Source organism: Falco peregrinus, chromosome 5 (assembly GCF_023634155.1).
Source record: "Falco peregrinus isolate bFalPer1 chromosome 5, bFalPer1.pri, whole genome shotgun sequence".
Classification (NCBI taxonomy): domain Eukaryota; kingdom Metazoa; phylum Chordata; class Aves; order Falconiformes; family Falconidae; genus Falco; species Falco peregrinus.
In genome coordinates this window covers 50,123,354-50,133,792 of record NC_073725.1, presented here as the reverse complement: position 1 = coordinate 50,133,792, position 10,439 = coordinate 50,123,354, and the positions used below count along the sequence as shown (strand labels likewise).

At 38.9% G+C, this 10,439-nt stretch overlaps 1 protein-coding gene across 1 annotated transcript; it reads right to left on the bottom strand.

The window, feature by feature from the left end:
* Positions 1–3,289: 3,289 nt before the first annotated feature.
* Positions 3,290–10,120, bottom strand: GJD4 (gap junction protein delta 4). Its single transcript, XM_005233924.3, has 2 exons — positions 9,965–10,120; positions 3,290–6,862 (listed from the first exon to the last, which is right to left on the bottom strand). Exons 1-2 carry the CDS (start codon positions 10,026–10,028, stop codon positions 5,682–5,684), a joined length of 1,245 nt encoding a protein of 414 aa, XP_005233981.2. The 5' UTR covers positions 10,029–10,120; the 3' UTR covers positions 3,290–5,681.
* Positions 10,121–10,439: the final 319 nt, after the last annotated feature.

Below are 10,439 nucleotides of genomic sequence, written 5' to 3'. Positions count from 1 at the left end.
TTTTTTCTTCCCGAGAAACCATTACGCACGATGGAGCCCTGCTGTCCTGGAGATGGCTGAACAACTGCGTGCCGATGGGAAGCAATGAATGAATTCCTTGTTTTGCCTTGTTTGCACGTGTGGCTTTTGCTTTACCTATTAAATTGTTCTTATCTCAACCCTCAAGTTTTACATTCCTTTCCGATTCTTCTCCCCATCCCTCTGGGTGAGGGGGAGTGAGCAAGTGGCTGCGTTGGTTCTTGGTTGCCGGCTGGAGTTAAACCACGATAGCTTTGCAACAGTTTCTCAATGTAACCTCATAACATAGGATTAATTTTAAATAATCTGCTAATTTCTTGTGAATCAACAGAAGAAGTACCTCACGTTTAAGGTGTTCAGTCTGTATTGGCAGGGGCCTGCAGAGATGCAGTGGGCAGCTCTGTAGGGACTGGAAAGCCCTGAGACTTGTATTTCGGCGCCCCATCTGAACTACTCTTATGAAGTCTGTGCATACACTCCAAAATGAGGGCAAAATTTATGTAGAATTTGGTGTCAGAAACAGTGCAGGACAGTGTTTAAACTGAGCTGGTACCTAGCTTCCAGTAGGCTGGACCCCAGGTCCCACACAATGAGGATATTACCTAGCATTTCAACAGAAGTGAACAACCTAAATGTTTACCGAAGCCTTTATCTTTAGGATCTTTGGGTCATACCAGCAAAAATTGTCAAAAGTTAAGGTGCGCTGAGCCAAATTGTTTCTGTAAGTGAGCCTTGCATATTTTAGGAATGTCACATAAGACTATAACAACTGCTTGGATGTTTTAGTCAACTCCTTTTTGTTTTTTGTGAGAGAAGTACTGTCCTGAGGAGGAATTAAATGTCAGCTGCCATTTTTAAACCACGCTGGTACCATTTTAAGAATTTGTGCTGAAGTACAGAGAGCTAACTAAATGGGAAACACAGGACAGTTATTCTAAGGCGCTGTCAATAACTGTGCAGAAGTAATGAAATATGTTTCTAAGACATGGGTAATTTGGAGTAATTATTTCCTATTTATCTGCGCATTTCAGAGTCTGTTGTTATGAACTCTGAAAATTGAGATGGATCTCTTCTAAATTGAAGTAGCTGTGTTTCCCATAACTCCAGGCCATGGGGTGGGTAATTGGTGGATAATTGTTACCACCTCTATCTGTCTATCTATCTTTATTAAAAAATAAATAAATATGTGTTTAGATCATTCCTTAATTTAGGGTTGTCTTTTGAATTTCATACAGGTTTGCACTCTGTAGGAGCAGTTCTGCGTGACTGGTGGGAGACAGGAGTGGGGCTGCAATGCAAATTCTGTGGTTTTCTCCAGTCATTCAAAGATTCCAGACTGTGCACCAAAATGTACGTTTAAGTATCTGGTGAACCTGTACAAACAGGTATCTATCTGTCCATCACATTAGATATTCCATGTTCATGTTTAAAAAAAAAAAAAAAAGCAAGCTTTAGAAAGAAGCTTGTTGAGGCAGAAAAAAGCTTGCATTTCTTAGCCAATGTATACATGTTGTCCATCTGCTTACCTTTGAATATCTCCACTAGACCTTCAAGGAAAGCACAGAGCTTTAGGGAAACACAAGTACCAGAAAAAAAGGAGCTTATTGCACTGTATATAGTTTGTCAGAAGCAAGAATCATTTACACTGACTTCTAGAGAAATGAGCAGGAGTGGGTGTCTAAATGGCTGTCTAATTCGTCAGGACAAGGAAGGCATTGCTTAACAAGCCTAGTGGGGCTCTAAAAGCATTTTATCCTGCATTTTCTTACCAAAAAAAAAAAAAGGGGAGGGGGGGGGGGGGAAGGTCTATCTTCAGTACGAGGAAAAAGCAGGAAATCACAAAGAAAAATGCAAAACTTCATTTGCATTCCATATAAAATATTCTGCCTCTTTTCATTATTGTTAGTTCTTTGCCGAAAGTAACAAGTCCAGTGAAAGAAAATGCTCAAACACACCCTGGTGTGTGGTGCCTGAAGTCTCACAGGCAAAAAAAAATGTTAAACACATAGGAAAGCCAGAAGTGAAAGGACTTGCTCCTAATTGCTGACCTCAAAACCTCCATCTTTCTTGAGGGCATCGTATAAAAATTTAAGTTTCTAAAAAATAGCTCAGAATCTGTCATCGTCTTTGCGCAGTAAATTGTTCATCAGTGGAAGCTTTTCAAAGCTAATCCACTACTCAGCCTACAGTGTTAGCTGCAGAACCTGAATTAGAGACAGCTCTCCATCTCCTGGCATTTCCGTGTTGTGAATAGCACAGGATCATAAAAGAGTCCTTGGAGTTATCACTGTATGTGTACCCATAATTAAATTATAGTCATGGAGATGGCCTGGGACATCCTGCCTGTCCAACCCAATGGAAGAAAACAGAAGGGAAAGTGGGAGAAGGCAAAAGCTAGTGAAGTAGATTGTGATTATAATCTAGCTATATGTATGATGGATAATTTTAATTGTAGAGATACCGTTCATACTTTACGATCAGATTTCTGCCTTGGTGAACTCATTTTTCAGAACAATCATTGCTGTGCATCACGAGCCAAGAATTCATGCTATGACTTTGAACAGAGACCATCTAATTTGCAGAACATTTTAGCAACTCAATTACAATGTAAGAGCATTACATTGTAAAATTATGTCTTTATCAGTTGAACATCAGGCTATTAAAAGTAGTACAAAAGACAGAAGATAAAAAGCAGCCTTTTCAACTGCTCTACTTCCCTATTTTTGGAGATGCATTTCTTTATTATCCTACAAGCAGTAATAATTTATCTGCTTTCCATTGTAATCATGACATTAAAATAAAATAATGTGCAATTAATATCCTCTTTAATGATCCCTTTTAGAAAGACAGTCACTGCAATAACGATGTATCGCATAAGGGCAGATAATTTTAATAACTTGAAAGAATACACTGATGATCTCTCTACATTGTTAACTTCAGATTAATACTTATTCTGGTCTGAATTGAGAGATGCATGGAGAACAACTGCTGCTAATTGGAAATTATGCATTCCCTAGACACCTGTCTACAGTGTATTTCAGAGGAGAAGAGAGAGTCACGGCTTTCCATTATGCTGATGAGAATAAATCAAAGTGACCCAACCTAGACTGTGAGGAAAGAGAATAAAGTGTTTATAACTGATTGAAACTTGGGCTTTGGCTTGTATTTTGGTATTAAAAAACTTCATATTTCAAGCTAAAATAAAGAAATCGAAAAATTATGTTTTGAAGAAAGTTTTTTTTTAAATCTGTCTTATTTAGGGGTAAAAAAAATGGATATTTTTTTTTTCTTTAAATCATGCTGATACTGCAGAAACTCCCAGTGATACTTGATTTTGCTGCATGGAAAGCATGGAAATTCCAGGTCACCAGCAGCCCAATAGATACCTGTTTAGCAAAAGAAGTCCTATGATGTAGTTGAAGATACTAAGAAAAAACATTTTTTTAGGCAATTTATAATTTTCCAACAGAAATTTTATTTCCCATGTGAAAGCTATTTTATCACAGATTTCCTACTCAGTTCCAACTCTTGTTGCCAGGGAGCTCAATTCCTTTCTGTGTAGTCTCATGTTCAGTACCACACGACACTAGATGAGCAGTATATGTATCCTATGTATCATTCCATAAACCCACCTCAGAGTGCAAGTGGTACCTGCAGCTATGGCAGACTTGTCTGAAGGCATGACAAAGCTCCCTGAGGGCAGTATTAGGAGTATTGTGTTTTCAGCCCTTCTTCCAAGATGCTTTTCTGAAGTAGATGGGTTAAGAAATGATAGAAAGATGCACTGGCAAACATAACATTGTAACATTTTCCTGAGTATGAAATATGTTCTGGAAGGACTTACAAAACCAATTCACAAATTTAAAAGATTAAATGTTTGCTTAAACAGCAGAAAATCATGCTGCTTCCTTGCTCCACGTCTATTACTTCTTTCACTCACTCTTTCTAGGACATCTAGATATCTTCACAGTACCTTAACGTTCAGTGATATTGAATATAAGGACAAATTAGAGGTGATCCTTTTTGTTCTTTCAAACAGATCTTCTTTTCCATTTTCTCCTCCCCACTGTGGATGCCCCTACCAATGATCACTGTGGAAACCCAGAATAGTTCAAACACATTTGCACATCTTCCTTTCATCTTCCCCTCCTAGTAGATCCACCCAGTTTGTAAAACCATGTGTTTGTAATTAATGAATGTGACTTGGATATAATTGTTAGAAGAGGCTCAGAGACATTCCCTTAGGAGCAGGTTGTTGATGCCAGAAGTTTCTATTCACTCCCCAGTGAAAAGCCTATACAAATCCTGCTCTTTTAATATACAGTTTTTATAAACACATTAAGTGTTTATTACACTGACTCTGAATTATGAGTCAAAGGGTCCACAAGTCCTAAAAGCAGCAAAGTTTGCAGCTGAGGGACACAAACCAAAGGCCACAATCTCACAAGAAGAAACTGCAAATAGAATAAAGAAGTTAATTAATTTCACTTCCCATTTCAAACACAAACAGGATCTTTCTGATTTGGAATGAGACTACTCAGTCATTATAAGATGCCTAACTAGAGGCACAAAAAAGCAAACTGTATCCAGCCATAACACATTTATTATTTATCCTACCCTATTTATATCTCACGCTGGGGGATGTATGCGATAGACTGAATCCACATTTGTTCCTTGCATTCCTTCTCACAGCTGAGAAGACGCAATGAATCATAAAAGGTTTCATTGTTGCAATGTTTTGTCATGGTATGTGTAATCAGCCCAGGCCCCGTTAAGGAGGCTTTGGAGGATGAGAGGTTTAAATATTTAATGTTTTTTTCTGCCTGTGATAAGTTTAAAATTTAATTTCCTACCCTGGAAATGACAAATCATACAACAAGCATGTATGATAAAAGAAACAAACACAGCTAATAGAGAGGAACATTTTACTTAGATGGTAGTAATTAAAAACCTCTGTAGCATACCTCAGGATCCCAAAGTACTTTGGTGGCAGAAGTAAATTCTGCTTCCCGACACAAAGAGCAGTTCTGTTGCATCCATCTATTAAGCTACATAATTTCTGAGGGGATGCAGAAGATGAGGGATGATTAAGTAGTAGTCTTTACCTTGCATATGTGAGAAATGATACACAGATGTTATGAGCCAAACTGTCTTAAAGACTTCTGCACCCATAGGAGAGAAAAGGAAGAACGTGAAAGCTGTTGTCCCTTGATGTTCTGCACAGAAGAGCCAGACATTAAGTCATTACAGAAACTTGCTACATGGCAGACTAAGAGCAAGACTAGATCTGTGCTGTGTCTAAACAGCATTGTAGGTGCTACGTAGGTAAGCAGTATCTACAAATAGCAGTTCTTGCGACCCTCTGAATAAAACTAGGTTAGGGTAAACAAATGTTCACACATACTCCTGGAAAGCCAGGTCAGTCACCTCAGTGACAGTCCACAGCTTATTTAAGTCACTTGCACTCAGAAAAACATAATATATAATATCTTTCAAACTCTTATCCATGGTTTGCACTTCCTTGTCCATGGGGGAACACAGCATAGTAGAGTGTCCTTGCAGTATAACCACAGCTGAGGGATCCAGCTGGAACTACATGAAACCTCCTCAGTGATGAAATGATTTGTTCTGCCAGGGTCATAGGGTAGTGTTCACTCAGGGCTCTATACCCATTCTGACTTTTTTGACCTCAAGCAACTAGTACTGCTATAATTTGATTGTGCATCAAGGGTTTTTAGCTCAGCTGAAGGGTAGTATCCTAAAAGCTTGCTCTGAACTACAGAGGAAGAACCTCTAAGGTGAGACTTGATCTGAGGTCTCAGGGCAGTATCTTTAATGAAGTCTTGCTGAAGACTGGGTCTGACTTGCCCGCACGTAGCTCCTTGATGGTCACCAGTACAGGAAGGTTCTTCAGTGCTATCTTGCTTAGCAGCAAGATCTCCTGCTATACAGGGCTTGTTGCTATTGCTGTTGAGGTTAGTGCTGGCAGTTTGCTGAGAGACCACTTCAGGATGAAGAACAGCCACCTCTCCTTCCTCCTCAGAGAGAAGTGAGCAGGAGCCATCACTGGTCTGGCTGCTATTTGATACTGGACAGTCTTGATTTTGAGGTGAAGAACTACCATGCTGTACAGGGGAAAGATTTAAAATGCATTCATTCTCTACATGGAGGTTTGCCAGCAGCTTGTTCTTTTGGTTTCTTTCTGTCCTTCTCCGGAGAGCACAGACAAGATCAGCTAGGCTAAGCAGAAAGGATAGACTGCTGACTCCCCAGATGAAAATCATCATGATGGATTTCTCGGTGGGCCGGGAGATGTAACAATCAACTGTGCTTGTACAAGGTGAGTGGTAGCAGGAAAAGCGCTCAGGAACAAAAAATCCAAAAAGAAAATACTGCACAGCTGCAAAGGCAGCCTCAAGTAGCGTCCTAATAAAGAGATGAATAGTATACGCCCCAGAAAAATTAAGGACACTTAGGTTGTCTGCACCACAATCTAATCTACTGACAAGGGTACTTCTACAGAGCTCCTTCAGGTCTTTGGGGCTTGATAAACCCTTATTCCCTTTGCATCCATGTACCAAACAGTGCATTCTTACAATGTACATAGCTACCTTGTGCAAAACATAAATGCTGAATGCAGCATAAGGTAGCAGGATGGACACAGTCTGAATGAGCCAGAATCTAAAGTGAGATACAGGAGAGAACAAGTCATAGCAAACGTTGGAGCATCCTGGTTGCAGGGTGTTGCAGATGAAGCGCTCCTGCTCATCTTGGTAGAGTGGGTAGCCTGCTAACACTACCACTGCCATTCGCAGCAGAATTATTAACATTAGCCAGATCTTTCCTAGAAGAGAGGAAAAGGTGAGAAAAAGAGTCAGCACTGAGAAAGAAAGGAAGGTAGGCACTGTAGTGATGCGCTTTCTATATACAAGGCATTTGAAGAAATAGCCTCTGTAATTAATCTCCCCTCTAAAAGCTCGTCTTTGGCTTTGTTTTGACTGGGACTGAAAATATGTTAGCTGACACATTCCATAACCATCTAGACTCAACAGCACAGGAGTTTGGCATACAATGGGCCATGCCAACTAAAACCTCAGCCTAACAAAACCACTCTGAACATGTCCAGATCTGATAAAGAATTCAAAATTAATAACTCTATTTTACTTACAGTTCTTCCTTTCTGTTGATGTCATACCTCTGTACCAGAATTTTGTCAATTTTTCAATACTATAGATCAGCTAATACAATATGAAACTGTTCTAGATACAAAAGAGTTTTTCATGACATAGCATTTCTTCTTGGTCTTGGCCAATGAAATTGTATGTGAAGTTTATTATAGCCAACAAAATCTCTCTGTTGTGCCTGGAGTAGTATTCACTAGTGAGCTAGTTGAGAGGTGCTACTAGGAAACATGCAAAATGTTCTACAAATGTACATTTGTGTGTGCACATGTGTATCCCAGGCATTTCTCTCTGCTACTTCTTTGGTTGCCCCATCTTGATCACGTCTTTCAATCTTTGTTCACCTTGGTGCACAGCTTCTCTCTCTATTCAGACCCAAAGCTCCCTTCTGTCTTGATACCAACACCAAGTGAAGCTTTAGAAGTTTGGCATTTTCATGCACTTCTTACTTAGTCTTCCCCTGAATTCTTTCACATGGTTTCTTTAGGTAGGGCTTGCTCTAATTCACTTTGGTTGGAAAGATCGGGCCTTATCCTTATTTTATTACATCAACACCAGTGAAAGATCAGGCACTGGTACCTTATGTATATCTTTTGAATGAGACTATTGTTCCTGACAGTTTCTTGGAAGACTTTTGGATGGAGTAGGATTTCATTACAAGTTTTTATTTTGTATTACTGACAAAATTATTTATAAAAAAAAAATAAAAAGAAGAAAATAAAAAAGAAATCCTTTTCCTGGGCAGGACAGGAAAGTCTAAAGATATACTGTTATATTGACAAATATTAAAAATATTGACATACAAATATCTGTACAAACACATGGAAAAATTCAACACCTGAAGTTAAGTTCAGCATGTGAATTTCTCAAGTTTCCTTTTGAGTCCTGTCACTAGTTCCCTATATGTTTTTTGAAAAAGTAATAATTTAATTTAATAATCCCCTACTTTAGTTTCACATATTTTTAAAATATGCCAAGAAAACAGAAAAAAAACCCCACTTAGGAACAAAAAGGAAAAAAAAAAACAAAACCAAAAAACAAAACCCCACAAAAAGCCCAGAAAAGAATTATGTGCTTTCAGGAATGGTTATGAAACCAGCTGTAACCACAAACAAACAGCAAGACTCAGTGACTAAAGAGAAGCATGTTACATGGAGTTACTGGCTGAGAAATGCACTGAAAACCTCATCATTAATAGTGATTGTGATCTAACATACACACAAGGTTTTAAATGTAGTCTGGGAAACAGCACATTCTAAAGGGTTTTATAGAAAAAAAAACATGCTTGAGTTTTTAAAAAGACATGATTATTAACAGGTATTGTCTTGAAAAACATTCTTTTCTATTTCCCATAAAACTGTTTCCCTGGAGTTGGTGTGAGTTAAAAATTCAAATATTACTACAACATTGAGTGATACCTATTATTGTACTGAACATGCAGTTTGAATGCCCCACATAAACCATTTGTGGCTAGTAGACTGATTATGGGCTACAACAGTAAAACCGCACTCTGAAGTGGAAAAACTTCAGCATGGAAAAAAGGTTAAGGAGACATAAGGTATATGAGAGATCATCAGACAAACCTGCTGCTCCTGACAAAAGACTATATTATCTAACCATAAATAAATAGAGGCTTTTGCATTTTATCTTCAATCGCCCGAACTTTAGCAGTAGTTTTGCTTTGTTTTCAGCTTCCTGCATCTCGGGTGACAGGCTGTACTGTTAGTGTCTTTTTGACACAGTGTGGGTCAAAAGAAAGCACCAGCTGTACAGAGTCAGTCATCTTTAGCAAGCGATGTTTCATCCTTAGGTAGCATTTTTTCCCCTGTGAGGACCTCAAAGTGTTTCAACCACATTAGTTAATTAAGCTCAAAATACTACATGCTATTTCACTATCAATTTTTAATTAGAACATGTACAATAGGGAGTGCTGCTTAAGAAAAATCAATGGCTCCTTAGGAAGTAGTTTAGTATGACATACATTTTAAAGATAACCCCTCCACCCATCACCTTCCCCAATGACTCAATCTTGATTAAACATAGTAGAACAAGCCCCTTCACTGACCCCCCTGCGGCTTAGTTGGATAGTCCCTGTGATGTGCAGCACCAGCTACAGCAAACTGTCCTCCAGCAAACTGGAGGTAAAGGGGATTTGAAAGGCCCTTGGAAGTTTTCCTCTGACTCACACTTTGCTCAAAGTAGCCCATGAAAAAGGAACAGTGTCTTATTGTATTTCGTCTGTTTGTCTTTAAATGCATGTTAACTTTGTTTGTTAATAATAGAGAATGAAAAGCAATGGTAATTAACTTCAACGAGAATAAACCACAAACTTCTTCATATAAAAGAGAGGGTTTTTTTCCCCCTTCCTCAAACTTTTAAATTCATCACTAAAGCTATTGCATGCATTCTACCGTTCACTTAATGTGGTATAAATAAAGCGCTACTTCTGTGTGTTTTCAACGGGACCCCTACGACAGCCATTAGAGCTGAATGGAAGCTCAGGCACTGAGAAAAAACAAATTTGAAAACCTTGCCGGAATATTTTACGTGAAGTTCAGAAAACATATATCAGAGAAGGTGTAGGAAACTGTTTAACAAGAAAAGCAATAATTAACCACTCATGCCACTTACCTAGAAAACAACTTCTTATTGTAAGGATCACAGAGGCATAGCTAGAAATTAAAGTTGATTATCAGTAGGACACTTGGGTGGCTTTAGGATATGGAGCAGCAAAAGAAAGAAGAGAGCTGTTTTAAAGCACTTACCAACAATAGTCACATTATAGTTCAGCGTGACAACCAAAAATCCCAGTGAGTCCCAGCGCTCCATGTTTGAACCGGCTCAGAACACTTCCAGCTCCTGACGTCCTAATGAGTTTGGCATTTCCAAAGGAGATCAGACCTAGACAGGGAAGAAAAAAAAGGGGGGGTGAGGGTGGGGGGTGGGGGGAAAAGGAATTTTTGGTAAGGGTCAAGCATGGAAATGAGAAACCTGGCCACAACAATGTATGGATGTAGGATTATTTTGATGATTTCAACAGGACTTTAGTTTTGGATGTTGGAACAAATCTCCTTAAGGCTTTAACAGTTTGTCTTGCAAAAGCTCTAGCTTCTCAAATCTGATTGCTCCTACCTCTTGTGGGGATCCTCTGTTCCAGACAACTTCAAGTAGACAAACAACAACAGGAGTGATCTCTGCCATTGTAGACTATTCTTACCCTCCCGGGGCATACCAGCCTCC

Excerpts from the sequence above, each read along its gene's own strand:
- GJD4 (XM_005233924.3), bottom strand. The coding sequence starts at position 10,028 with ATGGAGCGCTGGGACTCACTGGGATTTTTGGTTGTCACGCTGAACTAT. Across the intron at positions 6,863-9,964 it reads CTATAATGTGACTATTGTTG|GAAAGATCTGGCTAATGTTA; the intron begins GTAAGTGCTTTA and ends CCTCTCTTCTAG.